The sequence below is a fragment of the Lepidochelys olivacea genome (assembly GCF_965140295.1).
Source record: "Lepidochelys olivacea isolate rLepOli2 genome assembly, chromosome: 27".
NCBI lineage: Eukaryota > Metazoa > Chordata > Testudines > Cheloniidae > Lepidochelys > Lepidochelys olivacea.
The window spans coordinates 16,658,731-16,680,449 of NC_140437.1; the positions used below are offsets into that span (position 1 = coordinate 16,658,731).

The 21,719-nt window shown below is 61.9% G+C and overlaps 1 protein-coding gene across 1 annotated transcript; it reads right to left on the reverse strand.

The window, feature by feature from the left end:
• Positions 1-3,650: 3,650 nt before the first annotated feature.
• Positions 3,651-21,017, reverse strand: LOC311513789 (uncharacterized protein). The gene is made up of 22 exons (XM_084615889.1): positions 20,720-21,017; positions 19,417-19,559; positions 17,348-17,437; positions 16,762-16,824; positions 16,295-16,363; positions 15,569-15,748; positions 14,781-15,137; positions 13,634-13,753; positions 13,244-13,297; positions 12,458-12,484; positions 11,934-12,038; positions 11,494-11,538; positions 10,975-11,046; positions 10,845-10,886; positions 10,322-10,349; positions 9,264-9,313; positions 8,561-8,695; positions 7,930-7,992; positions 6,766-6,834; positions 6,077-6,271; positions 5,450-5,571; positions 3,651-4,780 (listed from the first exon to the last, which is right to left on the reverse strand). Exons 1-22 carry the CDS (start codon positions 20,889-20,891, stop codon positions 4,588-4,590), a joined length of 2,394 nt encoding a protein of 797 aa, XP_084472015.1. The 5' UTR covers positions 20,892-21,017; the 3' UTR covers positions 3,651-4,587.
• Positions 21,018-21,719: the final 702 nt, after the last annotated feature.

Here is a 21,719-nt window from a genome sequence, read left to right on the forward strand (position 1 = left end):
GTGCTGTCTGGGCCTCTCCAGCCTGGCAAGGCCTGTGTGCCCAGCTGGGGGGCCCAGAACTCTGCCCTCTCCCCTGGGGGGATCCGTGCCCCTGAGTGGGGCGCAGCCTGGGGGCTGGTGTGATTCGTCCCCTCGCCCAAGCCGTCCCCATGCTCGTCCCCACCCCCTACAGTTGCTGCGAGCGTCGGGGGGGTCCAGGGGTGTGATGCAGAGGATCCGGCTTGGAGGGGAGGTGGCGGCCGCTGATCCTGCTGGCTGGCCAGGTCCACCAGCGGGCGTGGCACTGGACAAAGCCCTGGGGGGCGGGAATCAGCTGCAGGGAACAAAAGATTTTTCTAGCCCCCAGGATGGGCCCCACATCTTTATGGGTTTTTTCCGACCGACCTCCAGCACAACCAGCTCTTTTGCTGGATCTTTCTGCTAATGTGATCAGCAGTGACATAGTTAAGGGTTGTGGCTTCTAGATCATCATCATTATTAGGTTTCTTTGTGTTGAGATGTGGGGTTCCAGGCACATGGGTCGCAGACCCAGGAAGACAGCCGGACCCAGTCCGGTCTGGAAGATTTTCTTTTCATATGTAAGGGCTGGAAGCTTTAATTTTTTGAGCGAGATCTTAAATTCTGCAGTAATTCCTTCCTTTGCCTCTTTATTAATAGGACACCTTCTACTGTTAAAGAGAATTTTTTAAAACATCCCTAATCTGTTTTCTCCTTTAAGTTAATTGTTTCCTTTTTGCACTTTACTCTGTTTAGACAGTGAAACCAAAGTCATCAGGGTCATGTTTGTTTTTAGGCACTTTCACCTAGTACAACTTTGTAATATTTGGCTTGTTACAAGGCAGGGGAATGTTTAAATAAATAAGATATAATGGTAATATCAAAAATCCTGTGTCAGTCCTGATTGCCCACAGTCTTTGCATGGACCGAGGGGAGTTTTCCCCAAGTACAGACTGAAGGTTCAGGACATTTACCCACATTTCTGTCAAAAGGCCCTTAATTTATTATCTTGGGAATTAATTCCTGCACCAGCACCAGGGCATATAAGAGGTAGGCTGCATTTTCCCTGTTCAGAAGGTATTGGAGGGTCAGTTTAGCCCCCGGCACAGACTAGGACAATTTAGCTCCTCTGAGTTCGTGGCAGCCAGAAATCAGTGGGATACAGGGCTGCCCTAGCAACTCCTTCTCCTACACCTGATCTGCCCTTTCCCTCCTCCAACGCCTCCCCAGCCTGCCCCCTGCGCTGGGAAGGGGTGGGAGTGGGGGTCTTCTGCAGGTGTGGCACAGAGTCTGGTGCCTTGTGAAGAGGGCCCCTGCTCCGGTGGCAGGCACAGAGGGACCTCACCCCTGTTCTCTGGCTCCTTTGTGGCAGCATGGCCAGCACAAAGGGACTGTACCGCAGTGGCAAATCTGACCTGTGTGTCTGTGGTAGCTTTTACCCTGAGAACTGGCAAGCACTAACCAGGCTTTACACATGCAGGGAAGCCCATTACCTTGGCCACTAACACTGAACCTTAGACACCCATGACATCGCAAATCTGCTCTTGCCTGGGAACCTCTCCAGAGAGCTGCTGGAGTTCTCCTCATGCAGTCTCCCCGTCCGCTCATCTTGCTGCCTCCATCCGCTGTCCTTTGGGATGCTGGAGGTCAAGGGGAGATGACTTTCCTCCTGTGCTGCCGACAGTTAACAGCCCTTTCGGATGTAAACAGTGAGGCAGTCTTTCTGTGCAGTCCAGAGTTCCACGAGGTCATAGACACAACTGCAGTGACATCATGAGACTGGATTATGCCATCTCCCCAGGGTTATTGGCAGTACTGTGAGCCCTGGAAGGGAAACCTCCTTGGCAGTTGTTCAGACGCCAGTTGCTGGTTCAAACCCAGCTGTTCACAAGTGGTGCTTCACTCTCTGAGAGCCCAGCTCAGCTGTGTTCTAAAGGCTGGCCTGCGTGGTGGGGTCCGGGTTCCCAGCTGCCCAGCACGGTGGGGTTGGGATTCGGGGTCCAGGGTCAGGGCTGCTGGCTGGCACCGCAAGCCCCAGGGTTGCCAGCTGACCCAGCAAGAACTGGGGCTGCCACCCGGCCTCATGCAGCAGAGGTCCGGGGCAGGCACCCGACCAGCCCCACATGGCAGGGGTCCGGGGCGGGCATCCGGACGGCCCCATGCGGTGGGTGGTCGGGGGTACAGCTGTATGTGGTGCTACATATGCAGCCCACAGTAATAAATAAATTGAGAACCACCGGATTATAGGGTATTAGATAAAACCCGCTGGGCAGAAGACGTTATTGTAAAGCATTACGACACTCCCTCCCCCCCAGCATGGTGGAGGGCGGTACTGGCCCCTGCTCTGCCTGGAGGGCTGCTTAAGGCAACGCTACAGCAAGGGCAGGGCTGTTTACTGATGGCAAGGAGCCCGCGGCTGCCCTCCGGGGCTCTGCAGAGGGCCGACCCTTTGCTTCGCACAGCCTTGGAGGTTGGCTGCACCTCTGCCAAGCCTCTTTTCATTCCGGAGAGTCTAAGCCGCATTACGCTGCTGGTGAACAGAGCAGCATCACACCCTCTGGTTGTCCCCAGAAGAGGCACATCATGGGCAGAGCTGTGCAAACTCCACTCACTGCCCCCCGCCAGAGCACCTCAGCCTTGGCCCACAGAGACTCCTTCCAGGGGCCAGAGCAGTCGCTCTTCGTTCCCCTGCATCCCTTGTCTGAGCCCACCAGCCTGGCGGCCATGACGTCAGGATACTTCTGGAGAGCCCACGCCCCCCCCAACTCATTGCACAGACCACTTAGCCCTGCTTCAGCTTACTGGGGTCATAACACAAAAGCCTGGCTGGGGCCAGAGAACGACCCCCCAGCCTGAGTGAAGGGAAAAGCAATCCTGCGGGTGGCAAATCTCTAGCAGAAGAGAAAGCCTGGCTTGAAAGCCAACCTGCGCCAGGGGCCTGCCACTGTGAGGAAATCATTGCAAAGCAAGAGGTGTGGAAGGCTCCTGTGTCTGTTAGCTCAGCCTCCCGGCTGACTGTTGGAGCCACCTGAGCTCCTGCCTCATGGGCCAGATTTGCAAGAGCTCAGCCCTCAGAAGCAGGCTCTGGCCTTCCTGAAGATCCCCGGCTGCAGTTGGCCCACGTGCCGAACAGACCTGGAACCGTGGGTGCAGATGGCGCAGCAGGAGTTGGCTGGGTGCGGAGCGCTTCTGAAAACCCGTCCCTTCGCTAGGCGCTGCCAGGTACGTGTCCGCTGCGGCTGAGAACAAATCTCGCAGGGCACGCAGACCGGCTTGCGCTGGGGGGACCAAGCTAAAAATAGCAGTGCGGCTGTTCTGGTGCTGTGGACACTCAGGCTCTCACGTCCAGCTGACGCCCGGGCTTCAGAGCCCATGCTCCAGGCTGAGCCAGACGTCCACGTTGCTGTTTTTAACATGTGAGCTCGAGCAAGTCTGTCTACCCAGGCTGGTTCCCGGCTGCAGCATAGACAGACCTGGCAAGGGAGCAGAGAAAACCTGGCTCTAGTGGTGGGCACTGAACACGTGAAGATCTGCCCCCTATACAAGGCCTTTGGGGCAGCAGCCAGCTCTTGGTTCTGTCTGTATCCTGCCTGGGAGTGCTAGGTGCTATTAGAATCCAAATGCTCCGAGCTTAAATACCGGCCCAAACCCCAAACTTTGAACATGTTTATTGCCCGCTAAAGCACACAGTTGTTTTCACAGCTCACAGGCTGAGCATGTGGCCGCCAAGAGTCCAGAACGACACCCATCTCTCTGGAGCTGGCAGAGCCCGACATTGCCATGATGCTGGTCAGCCAAAAGATAACTATTAGCAGGCTGCATTAGGCCTGTCTATCTATATACACACCGAAAACCCCAGCACACAGTCCCTGCCTTCCCCCATCTCTCTGCTGAGTGCTTCGGGAACAGCAGCTGGTAAAAGCCAGAGGTAGGGATGGAGCCTCTGGGCTGGAGGGTGGGGGGCATTTGCCTATTGGGAACCCAAACCCAAGCTGGCAGAGGCAGGAGGGGGGAGCGGCTGGGAGTTGACAGAGGCAGAATGAGGGGGCATGGAGGCACAGCTACCACTTCGGGTGGGTTTCCCCTACTTGGGGGCAGGAGAAGAGCTTTTAGCTTCCGGAGAGTCCCTGGCGGAGCTGCCCAACAGCCCCAGTGCAGAGAACACTGGCCCCGAAACCCAGCTCTCGTCTGCACCCCAGTGCTCACTACAGTGCATGCCTGGACCCTCAATGGGGCACTGGTTTGTGGGAATGGCCCCCTCTCCTGGGGACGCCCCATGGTTAGCGCTAACTAGATCCAATGCCTCGGAGAGATGGCTCGGTGGTGGCATGGCTCTGAGTTCGGGAGGCATCGCAGTAGCCTCTCCATTGGTCTCTATTCCACACATATGGACCCCCCCCCGGTCAAGGATAGCCCCCTCTGGCTATGGGTACAAGGCTGGCTCCACTACGGGGGATAATGGTGAAATAGCCCAGGAGCCAAGATCAGCCCAGGGCTGGCAGGTGACCGTCGGCTCTCCTGGTTGTATCCAGCTATGGTGGGATCACCAGTCCACGGCCCGCCTAGCTGCTTGCATCACCTCACGTGCAGCTACAGGAAGCTGATCTCCATGCACAGGACGACCAGGGAGTGGGAGCAGTCGTGGCGCTGCTCAGCCAGGAGCTTCCCCTCGGTCAGGGGAGAAGCAAAGCCCTCGGCTAGGCTGGCCCGCCACCCTTGGCAGTCCTCCTTTGGGGCTCGGTGCCCACGCTGGCTGGAGCCATGCCAGATTGCCCTGTGAGCCCTGAAGAGACAATGCCAGGCTGGGGTCAGTGAGGGTCAGCAGAAAGCCACTCGGCCTGATTTTCAGAGGTGCTGGGTGCCCATCCTCCAGGGGATGTCAAGGGGAGCTTGGCGCACTCGGCCCTAGGCGAGTGGCTCAAGCTGGGGCCCCCAAATCAGTGGCTGCTTTTGAAGAGTTCAGCTTTGGGGTTAACCCTTGAGCTGCTTAGACTGCACACAGCCTCCCCTCCCAGCTGAGAGGCCAGCCCCAGCCTCCCCTGCCTCCAGAGGTTATGGGGGCTGGGGGCAGGCGAATGTAACAACATCTTCCCTTCTGATTGGTTCCCAGGCACTTCAGCCCCCAGGGACAGAGTCCCAGCCCTGGGGTTCTAATTCGTATGCATGCAACAGAGTCAAAGATAACCATAGATAACCAACCAACATATCCTGTGCAAAGCTCCTGGAAGTGCCACTTACTGGGGAAGGGTTTAAACCCTTTCACCCCCAGCTCCTTTGCTACAAGGCTCTCCTGGGGCAGATCCTGCACCTGGGGGTGGGGGTCGTCAGCCAATTAGGGTCCCTTAGGAATGACCTCTTTGCATCATCTCCTCCCCACTAAGGTCTCCCCGCAGCGACTGCCCCAGCGACACCCCCCCGCTGTGCTGCTACGCTCTCCCGTTCCCGCGCTCACCAGCTGGGATCCGTCAGCACGTTCCGGCCATCGAAGGTGTAGATGGGAAAGCGCAGCGAGTTGAAGCGGGCGGCGCCGTCACCTCCGAACAGGGAGTTCCAGGTCTTCGCCAGCAGCTGGCCCTGCCATTGGAATCAGGTTGACTGAGTGCGAGCGATCACAGAGATTTCATCTTGGACCGGGCTGGCCAGGCAGCGAGCCAGGCTCACGGGCCAGGGATTGGCCAGCCCTGGTCTGAGTTTCCAGATCTGAACCAGGCCAGGTTCAGGTGGATTCCTGGGGACTCCCATGCACCGGTCTCTACTGCAAACAAGCCGGAAGGCACGGGCTGCTCTGCGTGACCAGGGTCCATTCAGGCTGAGGGGCCAGGCTCTGAGATGGCTCTGGCTGTGGAGGATTCTCAGTGGACACTAGACAGTGCCCGGGAGAACAGGCCATAGGGCACGGTCCTGCTGTGGGGGAAGGGCCAGATGGCTCCGTGGGTTTTAGCTTCTGGGATTCCCTGAGAAAGGTTTTTCTCCATTTTCCTGGAGGCTCCTAAGCACCAACTCTGGGCGTGGGCGAAGGACCCAGCAGCTGCAGCCGCTCACCCTGACAACGCTGCTGCGATCAGACTTTCTTACTCACCTTCAGGTTGACGACGGGCAGAGCTCTGTCTGTCCTTTTCACGATGGAGACCAGGTTCTGCGTGGGTGACGACAGAAAGGCCCGGAAGGTGCTGGACAGCTGGGCCTCCTGCGACTGCTTGTGGCACTGCAGGTCCGCGCCGCTGAGCCCGTTCATATTGCCGGGCAGCGGGAAGTTCAGCGCAACCAGGCGGAGCTGAGAAAGCAGAGGGGTTAGCAGGAGCAGGCGGGGTGGGGTGAGCTCTAGCGGCTCTGTCTTCCAACAGGGCACCAGCACCCAAGGGTGTCGCACCACCCAGGGCATGAAACCTCGTGCTAATGGTGCTGTCTCGGGCAGCACCTGCAGGCGCTGAGAGATCACACCGCCGAAGGCTGAGTCTCTGGGGCGGACTGAGCGCCGCTGCACATCGGTCCCCGAAGCGGAGACGGTAACTGCACGTGGGCCAGAGCTCTGCTGGCTGCCGGCTGGACAGGCCCTGGGCTCGGTCCTGCAGATCCTACATCACAGCCCCTGGCTGGGCTGCGGGGGGATCCTTTGCAGCTTGGATCAGCCTGGGGTGACACCCCGCCTCCCGCAAGCTGCCTCCACATTGCTGGCGGGACCTAGGCATCAGGACGGGGAGCCAGGAGTCCCAGGGATCCCTCGTTGGTGCCCAACGGGTCCCAGGGGAAGGCCAGCCCGCAGCTTACCGAAGGCACCCTCGCGGTGATGCTAGTTGGCAGGATCCCGGTGGCTGCTTGACTCCCTTCCTTTGGGACCTAGGAAACACACAGCGCGTTAGCCTCAAGGGATTCGGAGCAGACTCGGGTGTGCCCAGCACGTCACAGGCCTGGTGGAGACAAGGGCCCGGCCCCACGGATCTCACACTGGGTCCAACTAACGGGCTTTCCACAGACCCCGCCGAGCACAGCCCCTCGTCCAGGCTACCATGGCAGCGTGAATTCCATGGAGGGAGGTTCAGGCCTGTGTTATACAGCAGGGCAGACCAGGGAGTCAGAGTTGTCCTTTGCGGCCTTGAAATGGATGAATTCCCAGGGGCCCATCCCACCCTGAGCTCGGTGTTGCATTCCTGCTCCCACCCCTGAATGGCCTCTCCCATGCTACCTGTCCCCCCAATCGCTGCAGTGTCTGAGCTTCTGTATCCCCGGAGCAAGAGCGCTTAGCCCCAGCGCTGGGCGAGGCGGCCGGCCCTCCCATTCCTTGCCTTCTTCCAGCCCCACATCTCCCTTCTCGGGAGAGGGAGGGGTACAAAGGCCACCTGCGCTTTCCTTCCCTGGCCTGAACCCCTCCGGCGAGTGGCCACCCCGCAGCTGTTGCGCTTCTCATCTGGTGAGAATTCTAGACCAGCCACGCTCGCGGTGCAGAGCCATTTCCCCACCCTTCCCGCGCTCAGCCTGCCCTGCAGGGACCCGGGCAGGCTGTGCTGAGAAGCAAAGCAGCTTGCCAGGCCGGGCCGGCTGGCTGAAGAGTCCCATTTCTGCATTGTCAGTGCTCAGGACTTGGGGTTGGAGTAAGAGGAACTCAGGACGCAGCTGGATATGGACAGCACTCCATGGAGTCAATGGAGCTGGAGCTGCCCACACCAGGGAATAATTGACTCCGTGGTGTGCAAGACCTGTTCAACATGGGGACAGTGACCCTGGTGCAAACCCTAGTGTAGAACCATTGCACTAGTGTGAGCCTTCTGCATGTGCCCCCTGTCCACGCCCAGAGTTCACATCCACGTGACAATGCTGGTGGCTAAACTCCACAGTGAAGACAAGGGCAGATAGCCTGGATCTCCGAGCATGGCCTCTCTGGTGACACAGGTCAGCGGTGGTGGTCAGATGTACTAGTCATGAGTGAGTCCTCACCTGATGATGTTCTGTGGACACAGAAGGGTCATCGCCAGCCAATATGGAATCCGAATCTTCCAGCTGAGCAAAATCACACGAGAGAGGGAGGGATGTGTTAGGTCTTGATCTAGTCCTGTAGCTTTATTCACACGTGGTTCCCTTAAGGAAAACCTGTCCCCATTTTCCACTGGACTCTTATTGGAAATGAACATCTTTGAGTAACACAGACATTTCCTTTTAGAGCCTAGTGCCTGGCAGGAGAGAAGTCGGCGGGGAATTCCCCCCGAAACCTGGAGAAGTTCTACAAAAGTTGGTGATCTTTTTTCCTTTCCCCCTTGGCTTGACTCGTGTTCTTCCTGGACACTCCTTGTAAGCAGGTGTATTAATGAAAACACATTGAACAGCTCACTAAGCTGTCTTTGTTGCTACCGGACCATTTCATACCAAATCTCAGGGACTGTACGTCAGGGATTCTATTCTCCACTACGGACAGGTTGCATGAGTTTGGGCAACACACTTTCTCTCCCTGTGCCTCGGTTTCCTGTGAAAGGTGCCATGGGAACACCAAGCATTAGCTATTGCTAGAGATCCAGAGACCCCAGCCCTGGCCATCTGGAGTCTGGCATTTCCTGATGGGCTGGTCCCATACCAGGAGCTTGCTCCAGCCTCTCGGGGTTCTGATGAAGGCGCTGTTCTCATCGCTGACGTAGACCAGGCTCCCTTCGGGGATGGACGAGCTGGATTTGAACATCAGCTCCTTCGACTTGAAGACCCAGGTGTGATGCTGGGGGAGGGAGAAGCAGCAGTTACGGGCTAGCGGCCAGACCGCAGAAACGCCCTTAGCCGTGGCCCTGCTGGGCCGTTCCCACTCTGGCACCACCAATCAGCCACTTGGACCCCCCCAAGCTGGCAACAGCCGGGAGTGTCCTAGACCCATCCAGCACAGCAGCCCCCAGCACAATCAGCGGCTCCGGCAGCAGGTTGCGACACCTGGGACGGGTCCTGTGCTTGGGGCCAGTGCTGTCTCCCCCATGCAGATAACCCGAAACCCCAGCTCCCACCCATGGTGCTGGATGCCAGGGAGCGGATGCGTTCGAAGCCCCACGATGCCCGGGATGTGGGCATGCCAACATGCTTGCCACACGGTTTGAGGGGTGTATGGAGGCAGTTTGCTGCAGCTGATTGACGTCCCTGGGACGTGGGAGAGGTGCCCTTAGGGACGAGTCTCCTCATTTGCGCTGGCCAGTCCTAGCTTTCTCTGCCACCCCTGCCCCTGGCTGCTCAGGGCATGGAAAGCCACTGCCACGAAGGAAGACAAGGGATGCTACAAGATGCCGAAGTCCAATACACACCCTGGAGTCAGCCGGGGGGTCAGGCACGTCCTTCTGAGGTGACTCAGCATCTAGAGAGCAGCAGACAGAGTCGTCAGGCTCCCGCTGCACGGGTGGGTTCGGCAGACCTGAGCGAAGGCTCCGGCCGGCCAGGGAGGGCAGACCTGTGCTCCCTGCAACCCACCCCGTGGCTCCTCCTGGCAGGATCTAGGTTGGTGTGCACAGAGAGGGGCCCTTTCCGTCCGAGAGCCCTGCTCTAGCCCCATTCCAAGGGCCCCTGGGGCTAAGGAGTAAAGGAACCCCTTGTCTCCACTGGGCAGGGAAGCCGAGCTGGAGCCCTGCTGCCCAGAGCAGTAACACCATGGTACGGCCAGCGAGGTTCTCGCAGGGGCGTAGCCCGCTAAGAACTCAAGGAAGGTGCCGCTTCCCAGCTCTTCCTTGGCAGGGGTGGGGCGGGGCACTGGTTGGGTCTTCCCGTTTCCCAGATTTTTTTCAATCCAAAGCAAACCCCAAGGCCGCCCTGAAGCTGGAGATGATGGGCACACAGTGTGAGGGAGCCATCGGCACTCAGCCAGCGGGGAGGTCCTCACACAGCGCCCATCACAGGGAGGGGGAGACCTCTCGAGATCAGGAGGAGATGACAGAGATTGCTCATTAACAGCTACTCCTAGCTGGCCGCAGGGTCCCAGCCAGGCAAGGGGCAATGCCTACCCTGGGCTCAGTAAGACCAGGACAAGGCCTTGCTTGTGAGCCCAGCTGTCTCATGGGGCCGTGTGTGGGCAGCACCATCGCCGAGACGCTGAGGCAGAGCTCACGGGAGCCAGTGGAAAGACACCCACTGACTCCAGGAGGGCTTTGGGTCAGCCCAGAGGCAGCTCAGAGAGCTATTGACCTTCCCCTGGAAATATTCTGCAGTGGGCTCCTGGAAGCATTTCATGTGCCACCCACGTGCCCTGGGAGTCAGTGGCCAGGGGAGCGCGGGACGGGTATGGGGAGGCCAAGGAGGGTCCATTACTCTGCTAGCGGGGCCTGAAATCTGGTCCGTGGCCCCCCTGAAATGCCGAGAGCAATGTCCCTACCTGAGATCCCAGCTGTGTTGTGGGCCACCTGGAAAAAACAAGTAAACGTGGATCTATCAGCGCGAGACCATCGCAGACAAGACGGGCCCATCTCAGGGCAGCTGGGATGGCGAGCGGGGGAGGGGCTGGGGCAGAAGCCATTCCTCCTGTCTAGCCATAGCTACCCGAGCTCATCCCCCCGCGGGGAAGCGCGAGAGCCGCCCTGGCAGGGTATTTCCAGCCCGAGGAGGGGCGAAGGGTGATTTGCACACTTGGCTGAGCAGGCCCTGGGCTTACAGGTGGACGAGCGGCAGATCCAAACAGTGCCTGAGCCATGAGCCGCAAGAGAGCACAGGCCTGGGCAGTCAGAGGAAGGGCCTGCCACAGGAACCAGCCCTGCCCTCTGCCCCAGGCACCCTAGTCAGGAGCTGAGCAGCCTCAAAGACTTGGGGTCCCTAGTCCCTCCACGATCCCACTGCTGCCCTGGGTCTGGCTGTGGGCAGCAGGGGAGGCTGGCAGGGGGCCCAGGAGGCCCATGTCTTACCGGCTGTTTGCAGAACGGCTTGGTGCGGATGGGATAAACCCTCTGAAATCAAAGACAGGCTGGTTTGCATTGAGTCCGGGAACCGAGCACGGGCGCAAACGCATGCCCAGCCATCGGCCGGGATCCTTACATTGAAATAGAGGACGCCTGGTGGGCCGGGGGGCCCTGGTGGGCCGGGGGGGCCTGGTGCTCCGGGGGGACCCTGAAATAAAGATCAGCACAGAATTGGCCATGGATGTGTTAGTGGGCTGGTGCTGCATGTCCCAGGGAGGAGGGTGCTACCAGACCAGGGCCTGCCTGTCATCTCCCTGCCCTCCCGTCCCCACCTGTCCCCTGGCTTTTCCCCAGAGCCTCCCCTGTCCTGCTCACTGGGCACCCTCCCTCTGCTCTCTCACGGCCCTGCTTCAACCCTGCCTCATTCTCCTCCCCAGCCAGCTGGATTCCTCCACTCAGTGCCCCACTTCCTGCCCAGTCTAGGATCTCCGAGCCCCCAGGAAACCCTCCCCCGGGGCCTCCTGCAAACAACAGGGCAGCACCCAGCCTCACGGAGTCCGTGGTGCGCCGGGCCCTGGAGTGCAGGAAAGGTCTGAGCCCGTCCCAGCCCACGGGCCCCTCAGGCTGTGGAGACAAGACCCAGGCCACAACTCACATGGGGGACGATTGCACCGTAAATCTCCGTCTCTACTTTGCCATTCTGTAGAGGGAGAGAGAGAACAGGGGGAGTCTCCTGTGGACAGGTTGGGTGCAGGTCAGGGGAGGGGGCCTGGATATATAGCGACGCTCATTGGCCGTCCAGCCCATTTACTCCCTAGGTCGGCTGTCCGTCTCCCCTGGCCTCGGGCTCACAGGAAGGGTGGCACTCGCTGGGTGCGCCCATGCTATGCCCCTTGCCTTGCGGGGGCTTGGCTGGGCTGTTGTGGGGGCGATGGGCCAGGCAGGGGTGCTGGGTTGGCTCCAGTAGCTGGGGATCCAGCTGCAGTGTGGCAGAGGCAGGTGAGGGGCTCCTTCCCTGCCCACAAACAGTCCCCATGCCCCGGCCTCGTGGCACTGACAGCCCTCCCCAGAACACACAAACAACTTTGGACAAACCTCTTGGTATGTCAGTGGCACCCAGGATCCATATGGGCCCCTGGAGCTGGGGAAGAAAGGGTGGCGTGGCAGGACCCCGGCCTCCCCGGGACAGCTGCGGCATCCCTGGTGAGCCAGCAAAGAGAAAGAGAGAGGGGCCGTGATCTCCATTGGGCACAGGAGGGCAGGGGCCAGGCATGTGGGGAGCTGGGGTACTGTGACTCGCTGCACTAGCCCCTCGGCTTTGGAAATTGGGCTTAGTTCACAAGGGAAATGAGTTGGCCAGTCTCTGTCTGGCTCCCATCCAACCCCACAGTGGATTTGGCCCAGCCGTGGTGGTCTGTGCTCAGGCAAGTCCCTATCCTGCAGTGGGTCCAGGCGAAGGGGCGTTGGCGGAGGGATGGAACAGCATCGGGTGCTGGGTCTCAGGGTGGAAGCGCCCTGGGCAACCTTTCCCAATGGCTGCCTGCATTATGCCAGCCCCAGTGCTGCCGGGGCCGTGCGTGGCACAGCTGGCTGCCCGCCATGTTTCCATGGCTACTCACCTGCTCTCCGGGGTCTCCCTTTTCACCCTGTACAAAAAGGAGACAGTCCCATCAGGGGCCCGGCTCTCAGTGGGGTTCACAGACCCCACTGGCTCAGCCCCACTGATCCTGGGAAGTGGGAGCCATCCTCTCATACACACGGGGAAACTGAGGCACAGAGCGCTGGAGTGGCTTGCCCGGGGTCCCATGGCAGGGTTGGTGCTGGAGCCAGGAGCCCAGCGCTCAGACCAGAGTGGAGTATTTGACAGCCCGTTCGCGTCTCTTGGGCACAGCAAAAGGGAGCTCCAGTGAAGCGTTAAAAGTGGAGGAAGGAAAGCAGCACTAGGCGGTTGTACCACTGGGCCAGGAACAGAACGGGGGGTGACGGGACGGAGGCAGGGTCCCTCTTGCACCGGCGGTGATCTCTGCCTGTCTTTGCACACCTCATGGCCAGACTGTCCCGGACTCCTCCAAACATGCAGGTTATTCCTGGGAAATCTCCCGCCGAGGGTGGGAGCCGCGTGCTGGGTGGGGGGCGGGCACAGGTGGGGTGCGGGAGCCAAGCGCTGCAGTTCTGAAGATGGACTTTCGGACTTTCCTCTCTGCCCCAGAGCCCACGTGGGGTGGCTCAAAACAACCAGTGTGGGGAGGAGGGGGGAGGCGGGTTACCCGTACTGATTAGCAAGGCTGCAGGAAAGGGTATTAGTAACCCAGTGCAGTGCTAGGGGCCACTGTGCTTCAGGGAGTGGGGCAGGGGGCTCAGTAGGGGGCGCTCTCCCTTGTCTGCCAGTTCTTATACATACTCACCTTGGGACCCGGCGGGCCAGGCCATCTGGGGTGCCCTGAAGAGTGGGGGTCACACTGCAGTGAGAAGAACACAGCTGTGAGGGGCAGTCTGGGCCTTTCCAACAGCCCTCGCCCAGCGTGACGGCACGGGGGGCGGGCCAGACCCACCCCACACAACTCAGCTCGCCTTTTACATGAGCACAAAGGGACCGTGAAACATATCCGCCCCGGATCCCACACTCATGGCCACAGCTGCCAGCGTGTGAGCTCCCCCCATTGCAACCCCTATGCCCCCCCCCAGGGCCAAGGACCCCCCAAATCCTGGCATGACAGCAATGCTCCCATGGGTGTCTCTGGGAGCTCCAGGCACTGGCAGGCAGGCGAGACGCGACCGAGTTCACGCCCACTCACCCTGTTCTCCCCGGGTGGTCCTGGTGGCCCCATGGGCCCGGGCGGACCTAGGGAGCCCTTCTCTCCCATCAAGCCGGGGCTGCCTGGAGGGCCGGGCTGGCCAAGATCACCTATCTCGCCCTGAAGGGACACAGCGCAGGGGGTGAAATAGCCAAGAACACACGACCCCGGCCCGTCTGCAGGACCCAGCGCTCTGCAAACACTGCCTGGGGGGGCAGCGTGGTACAGCTGGGGAAACTGAGGCATGGAGTAGGGAAATGACTACTTGCAGTGACGGAGCTGGGAGCAGAACCCCGGAATCCTGACCACACTCCCCTCTCCAGGGACAACCCACCGTCATGTTGGTCTGAGCAGCGGTGCCACGGTGGGTCCAGCTTGGCACCTGCTGCCTTGGGCCAGGCCCTCCCATGCTGCCCTGGTGATGGCCCTGTGTGACGAAGTGGGACTGTTTTTAATGTTTCCTCTGAATAATGTAGGGGTGCCTCAGTTTCCCCTATGCATGTCTTAAGTCTCTAGGGGGTGGGATAAGGGGGTGTAATTGTTGCAGAGCAAAGGGCCAGGATACATAAATGGCCGACACTCTGTCTCCTGGCAACTGATGGCCTGGGCCCTTCCCCCCTGCCAGGTGAGAGCTAAAGGGTTGGAGAACAAAGGAACCAGGTGACCTCCTGGCCCGGGAAAGGACAAAGCCCAGAGGAGGAGGGGCTGGAGGGAGTTTCAGTTTGGGGCTAGCTGGGGACATGGAGTGAAGGGCAGACGGGGTTGTCTGGCTCACTGCCCCCAAAAATGGACCCTGCTGAGGGGTCCTGTACTCTGTACCTACAAACTCTGTGTTAAACCATGTTCTTGTCATCTAATAAACCTTCTGTTTTACTGGCTGGCTGAGAGTCATGTCTGACTGCAGAGTTGGGGGGCAGGACCCTCTGGCTTCCCCAGGACCCCGCCTGGGCGGACTCGCTGTGGGAAGCGCACGGAGGGGCAGAGGATGCTGAATGCTCCGAGGTCGGACCCAGGAAGGTGGAAGCTGTGTGAGCTGTGTGTCCTGCAGACAGGCTGCTCCCAGAGTCCTGCCTGGCTTCGTAGGGAGCAGTTCCAGAGCATCGCTCCGTGACACCCTGTGCCCCCCTTGGCCCGAATGGCCCGTTACCTTTGGCCCGGGGTATCCTGGCTCTCCGGCAGGCCCCGGGTTTCCTGGTGGTGGCATAGGCCCCGCAGGACCTGGGGGCCCTTCACGCCCTGGAGCTCCTGGAGGCCCTGAGAGTCCTGGAAGCCCGAGGGGGCCGTCGGGCCCTGGGGGGCCTTGGAAGCCTTGCGGCCCTGGGACCCCAAGTGGCCCTGGAGGGCCAGGAGGTCCTTGCTGCCCTTCGCGGCCTGGTGGTCCAGGGGGGCCTTGGATGCCTTCATGTCCTGGGTAGCCTTGGGGGCCTGGAGGCCCTTGGTAGCCGGGCAAACCCTGGGGTCCAGGTGGCCCTGCCACGCTGGGCATGAGTGGCTGCTTTGTCAGCTGGCAGGAGAGAGAAGAGATACCGCAGAGCCACTTCTGTGGTGCCAGCCACCCCATCGCCCATTGCACCTGCTTTGCCCCCATTGCAGCCCCCTCCTCTTCCACACTGGCCCCACGGCCCTGCCCCTGAGACCCTGCTCCCGTGGCCCTGCTCCACCCCTACTGCCTCTGCCCTGCCCCCACGGCCCCTGCCCTGCTCCACCCCTACTGCCCCTGCCCTGCCCCACCTCCCACACTGGCCCCTGTCCCACTGCGGCCCCCGCTGGGACTTTGCGGGCAGATTAAGGATAACTTGGCCCTGATCCAGCCGGCCGCCCCCCAGCTCTCCCCTCCCACGTGCTCTCTGCTCTCCCTCTCACTTTCCCAAGCCCCAGAACTCCCGAGGCCCCCCCCAGGAGGCTGAAACCTCAGACACTCCATCCTGCCCTCACCTCGTTCTCAGACCCCTCCGGCCCTTCGGTGCCAGCTGCCAGCCCCGGCACGCCTGGAGGCCCAGGGAGACCAGGCGGCCCCTGGAGGCCAGGCTGCCCTGGGCTCCCCGCCTGGCCTCGCTCCCCAGAGAATCCCGGCAGGCCTCTTTCCCCCGCGGGCCCCCGCTCTCCTTTTTCTCCCTGTTGGGGTGAAGATACGCAGTGGATGGGCTGAGCCCCTGCCCTCCAGCCCCCACCCCGTGCCACTGGGAACCGGCTCTGTCCACGTTGGAACCCGCTTGGGAACCGCCAGCGCTCGAGGGGGTCCCGTTCCTCTGCTGGTCCCAGAGAGAGGGGCAGGAGTGGGCGCAGCCTGGCATGGGTCTGTCCCCCGCTAGTGGCCAGGCACTGGCTGCCTTGGCGGGAGCTGCTCACGCAGCAGCCATGCCAGCCTGGCCCCCAGTGGTGCCAGGTTCAGGCCTGGCAGACGGCCTGCGCGGGGAGGGGGATGTGCCACCCCCAGGCCGTGGTGCTCGCTGCTTTCTGGCTAGCGATGGAATGGCGGGTTCTGTAAGCAAACACCCCCTCAAAAAGCCCCAGCCTGAATCCGGGGAGGGGAAAGGGGGTGTGTGGCCCCAGAGAGCCTCTGAAAACCCAAGCTCTCGAGGGCCTGGGGACCCCAAACGCACTGGGGGCCCCATCCCTGTGCCCCAGAACACAGCCCCCCACGACCCCCTTCCTTCCTACCTTTGGGCCAGGAGGCCCAGGGGGGCCGGGGACGGCTGGGCAGACGCACTGCGAGAGGTTACCAGTTGCCTAGGAGAGGGAAACAGCCTTGAGTGCCGTGGGCGCTGACCAGGCGCAGTACCAGCCCCATCCCCGCTGGGCTTCAGGGGGTCACGGGGCAGAGCAAGGGAGGTCTGGGGTGGCAGAGTGGGGGGAGGGCTGGACTGGAAACCCCCTCGTTCTGCTGGTACAGCCGCAGCGGCTCCCCTCTCTGCAGGAGGCCTGGTACCCGTGCAGCAGCGGGGTCCGCCCTGGCGGGGCTCTGGGGGGCTGCTGGCACGGTTAGCTTCACAGCAGTCGAAGGGCAATTAAGGGGAGGGTTGGTATGGATACTCCTTGAGCCCCGGCTCTGCTCCTGCCCCTGCATGAGCGGCTGGTGCTCAGCCCAGGGCAGGCTGTGCCGGGAAGGGCCCCTTCCCACCACTCACCTGGGGAAGGGTGGCAGCTGCCCGGGGGCTGGGCGCTGCTGGTGTCGGCTCCTTTGCAGTTCCCTGTGAGAAAGCGGAGAGAGATGGCGTGTCGGCACCATCACTGCGGCCCCCCTTGAACCTAGAGGCACTGCTGGCAGAGGTGCCCACCCGGTGGGGAGGGCAGAGTATCTCAGCCGGGCTGGCATGTGTCCCTTTGCTCTCGTCCAGCCAGAGCAGCCCCCGAGGGGGGCAGTAGCAGAGGTGAGCTGGAGTCACCTAACTGAAAAGTCTCCATCTGCTGCCATCCTCTGCAGGGGATCCCACCCCGGTTCTGGAGAACCCCCGGGCTCTCTCATGTTGGCAGTGGCCCTGGCAGGCCTCAGAGCCCCGGCTGCCCAGAAGGGTGAAGGAAGAGGCTCCAAGGCCAGAGCCGGCCCTGCCTGGCTGGAAAGGGCCCGTTCCTGGGACGGGACAGGCTGGAGGGGTGCAGGACAGTGCGGAGCCGGGAGGACGGAGAGAGAGCGACCATGTGTCCATCCAGCTGAGGACAGGCCCACACCATCGGCTCCTAGAGAGAGCCGGGCGGTAGATTCCCCCCTCTTACCTTGATCTGCAGGAACTCCTCTTCCTCCTCCGCGCTCCCCTCGAAGAGCCCTGGGGAGGGGCGGGGGCGGGCAACAGGGACTGGAGGCGTCTAGGAGAGACGGGGCCAAGGGTGGCAAAATCAGTCCCAGCCCCATTCCCCTGTCAGCTCCTCACTCCCTGGAGAGCCCAGTCCTGCCTCCTCCGGCCCCATGGGGCAGCCATCTGGGCCCTTACCATTGCCACCGGCTGCTGGCAGAGTGGGGCTTGGCTGCCTGATTTGCATGCGCTTACCCATCCTGCTTTGCTCTCCCCTCCCTTCCTGCTTGCACCCTAGCCGTAAAGTGCTCTCTCCTCCCACGGAGGCTGGCTGGGCCAAAGCCCCCTAGACAGCCCTAGACACCCAGCCTGGGGCTGCCCAGTGCCAGGGAATCAGAGCCAAGGGTACCAGCCAGCCCCTTGCTATCCGCCTGCACTTGATGAAGAGCTTGGGGGTGGTACAGCTGCCTTGTTCCCTCCCTCTGGAGTCGTAGCCCAATTAGTATAAACTGTGGCCCAGCTATGTGCTAAATAAAAATCTGGGTTCTGGCTGCCTGGCCTTGCTTGGCGGGGTTTGGGTTCTGGCTGTCCAGCACCGTGCGTGGTGGGCTCTGGGGTCCAGGTCCCGGCCCCGTTCGGCAGGGTCCAGGTTCCGGCTACTCGGCCCCGTGCGCAATGGGGTCTGGGGTCCAGGTCCTGGCATATGCGGCCCACACTGATAAATAGCCTGAGAACCACTGCTCTAGCAGGCCCAGTGAGCCACGCGTCCCCAGGCTCCCTGCCCTCTCCACGCCCTGCTTGCCCGCCCCCTCTGGTGCAGGGGCAGCTTTCTGAGGGCCCTTCAGCCGCCCATCGCTGAGGCATCAGGGCTGGGTTGGGAGGGGGGAGAGCTGCACGTGGGGGCTCTCTGAGCAGGGGGAGTGAGGTGCAGAATCCACAGAGCCCTTGAGCCCAGCGGCCCCCTGTCCCCACTGGGGCTCTTGGGGCTGGGGTGGGGGCCTCCCCTCCAAGCGAGGGAGGGACCCATGCAGAGGCAGGGGGGCCTCAGGGGGGTTCTCAGCAGATCCAGTCCAAAAGCCAGAAAAACAGCAGCAAAATACCATTTTACCTGGCAAAGGGCTGAGCTGCTGAGCCCTGGGTAGGGTGGCGGGCGGGGGGGCTATTGTGTCTGGCCTGCGGGGCCCTGAGATAAGGGGGAAGGACAAGGGCAGAGGAAACTGATTAACTGGAAGACAGGCCCCAGTCGGTGGGGGTATGGGGTGGGCTGGGGATCAGGGCACAGCTGGGGGCTGGGCACTGGGGCATGACTGGGGGAACTGAGCCTCTGTGAGCAGCAGGGGGCTGGATATCCGGGTGTGGTGGGGGGCTGGGTATTGGGATGTGGCTGGGTGTCAGGGTGCAGCTGGGCTGCTGGGTATTGGGGGGTGGCTGGGTATCAGGGGGTGGCTGGATGGCTGGGTATTGGGGTGTGGCTGGATATTGGGGTGCAGCTGGGTATCAGGGGGTGGCTGGGTATTGGGGCACAACCAGGGGCTCGGTATTGGAGTATAGCTGGCTCGAGCAAACCTTGGGACCTTGGACTCTGCCTCCTGGCACTAAAATGTGGCCCCAGCCCAGCCCGTGAAGGGGACGGGACAGAGCCCTTAGGGACCTGCAGAGTTCATAGCTCCTGCCCAGCATGTGCCAGAGCTTTGCCCACTGCATTGGGATTCACTGGCCTGCCCGAGCCCTGCCCCAGGCACACTGCAGCCGGGCCGGGAAAGCAGCCCCAGGGGAGAGCAAGGGGAATCAGCACGTGGGGGCCAGGCAAAGCTCACCTGCCCCTCCACAGCGCGTGCTCTGCCTTGTAGAGAGTGTGAGAGTACTCCCCGCCACGGACCCCTCCATCCCCCCAATGCACCCCTACCCATCCACTCCCCGCTCAGCCCCACGTGTCCGCCATCCCCGCCGCACACTCAGCAATGTGATGTTGGCCGCACACACAGTCACTCTCGCACACCCACAATCTCTCCCCACATGGACCCTCCCCACTCGCTACCTCCCCCAACGCACCTGGTCTCGTGTTTCCAGGGGGGCCTGCGTCCCACCCCCTGCAGCCTCCTTGAGCGCCAGCGATTGGCTCGGGGGGACTGGCCTCAGGGGGGGTTTGCTCAGCAGGATTTTCGGCGTTGGCTCTGTGTCGCCAGTGTCCCTGTCTGAAACAGCCAAGGGCAGGTGGGCTGGGAGCAGTATCTGTGCCAGGCCCCCCTGGGCAGCATGGCATCGGCAGGGAGCTGTTGGGTGTTGGCTCCGTCCCCCCTGGACACAGGGTGTGGGGCTGGGGCGGGGACGACAGGGCAGACCATGGCCTGGATCCATGTCCTTGCAGCAAAAAGGCGAGCGTTTGTCCTAGCTAGGGCAGAACTTGGGGGTCAGGACGGGCTCCATGGGACCAGCCCCAGCCACATGGAGCAGCCTGGGTGACTCCCAGAGCCCCAGGGCCAGTGGCTGTGAGGGGTTGAGAGTCCCCACTGGGGCCGGATCCCTCCCCACGCGCCAGCCGTGCTCTCAGCCCCTCTGCTCATACTGGGCACCCTGGGTGCCAGACAGACTGAGCACGCTTGCCCAGGGTGGGACAGCTCAGGCCTGGCGGTGCCGGGGGACCCAGAGGATGGGCACAGGCAGAGCTGTATGCCACAGAAGGTCCCACTGCCATGAGCCAGCGCTCCCTGCAGAGGGAGGTCCCAGGGAAACACAAGCTCAAGCTCCTTGTGGCACCCCACCCAGCTGCCCACTCACCTTTGCCCGCACACCCTGTGGCTTGCCCCGATTGCAAATGGAGCAGAGCAGGTTGGCTGTGGGAGCCCACGGCCATGCTCTGCGCCCTGGCACGCTCGCATGCATGACACCGGGGGCAGCATCGGCCAGTGTGCCCACAGTTTGGGGGGCCCTGGCTGATTCAAGAGCTGAGGTCAGCAGGAGCTGTGGGGTGCTCAGTCCCTTGGGAATCAGGCCCCAGGGTGTCTCCAGCTGGCCCCCCAGAATCAACACTGCCCACCCAAAGGAGTGAGCCTCACAACGTCATCACAGGGAAACTAAGGCACGGAGCAGGGAAGGGACTTTTTCAGTGAGTCAGTGGCAGAGCTGAGAACAGAAGCCAGGAGTCCTGGCTCCCAGCCCTCCCCTGCTCTAATTAGGCCCCCACTCCCCTCCCATCTCACCCCCTCCCATACCAGCTGGTGGAGGTAGCTGGGCTCCTGCCCTGTTTTGCCCCATGGCTGGTCTGTAGCACCCCCTGTGTGCTGTAAGGAGCACGGATGATGGGCAGGGGGGATGTCCCTTCCACCCCCCCCCAGGGGTCACCACAGGCACCTACCTTCCCCCTCCTCTGGGGGGCGCTGTGCAGCTGTTGGGCCAGCGGTGGTCATAGGCGGGGGTGTTGTCGTCAGCCGGGAGCCCAGCAAGAACCACTGGGCCATGCTGGGGGGAGCCCAGACCCCCACCAGCAGCAGGACGCTCAGGCAGTGGCTGCCCTGGGGGGTCCCCATGGTGCTATGCTGGGCGTGGGCTGCCCTGGGCGCTGGGCAGCTGACTGGTGCCGTGGCCCCTGCCTGGCTCGCTCTGTCTGCCCTCCGCGTAGGAATGCGCCTCCCTGCAGAGACACAGCGCTCAGGGCTAACCTTTGGCACCTCGCCCTGCGCTGTTATCACACCACCTCCCCCCCGCCCCCGGCTCGGACACGCCCCTGGCCTGGCGTCGGCTCCTCCCTGGGACCTCAGCCGGCAGGGCCCTGAGCACCCTCCTCAGCGCTGGGCGGGATCGGGCCTGGCTGCAGCTCCAGCATCCCCCTCCTGCCAGGTGGCACCGTTGGCAGGTGTGGGGGGCTGGGCTGCCCCTCACTGAGGGTCAGGTTACCTGACCCCAACCTGCATGTGCAAAGAGGCTGCTTGGGGATACAGGGGCTTGGAGCTGGGGCACAAATGAGCTCCCCCCAACCGGCATTTGGCAGCATGGGGAAAGGAGCTGGTCCCAGCCCAGCCACGCAGGGGCAGAAAGGGGACTGGGCAGTAAACGCAGACCAGGCTTGAGGGGCACCCGCAGAGTTGCAGGGGTTGACCAGAGCTGTTATAGCGGGGGAGGGGAGGGGCATTGGCAGAGCTCGGGGCAGGGGGCAGCCAGGGCTGGGATAGCAGAGGGCAGCCTGCGGGTCGGGAGTGAGGGGCACTGGCAGATCTGTGTGCATGAAACTTGCCCAGTCTTGGCCCTCCCCAGCACACCAGGTATGGCCCTGCCATGCCCCTGCAGGAAGCTGAATGGGCAGAGAGCGACCAGGGCAAGTAACTGGGCTTGGTGGCAGCCCGCAGGTCTCAGGGAGC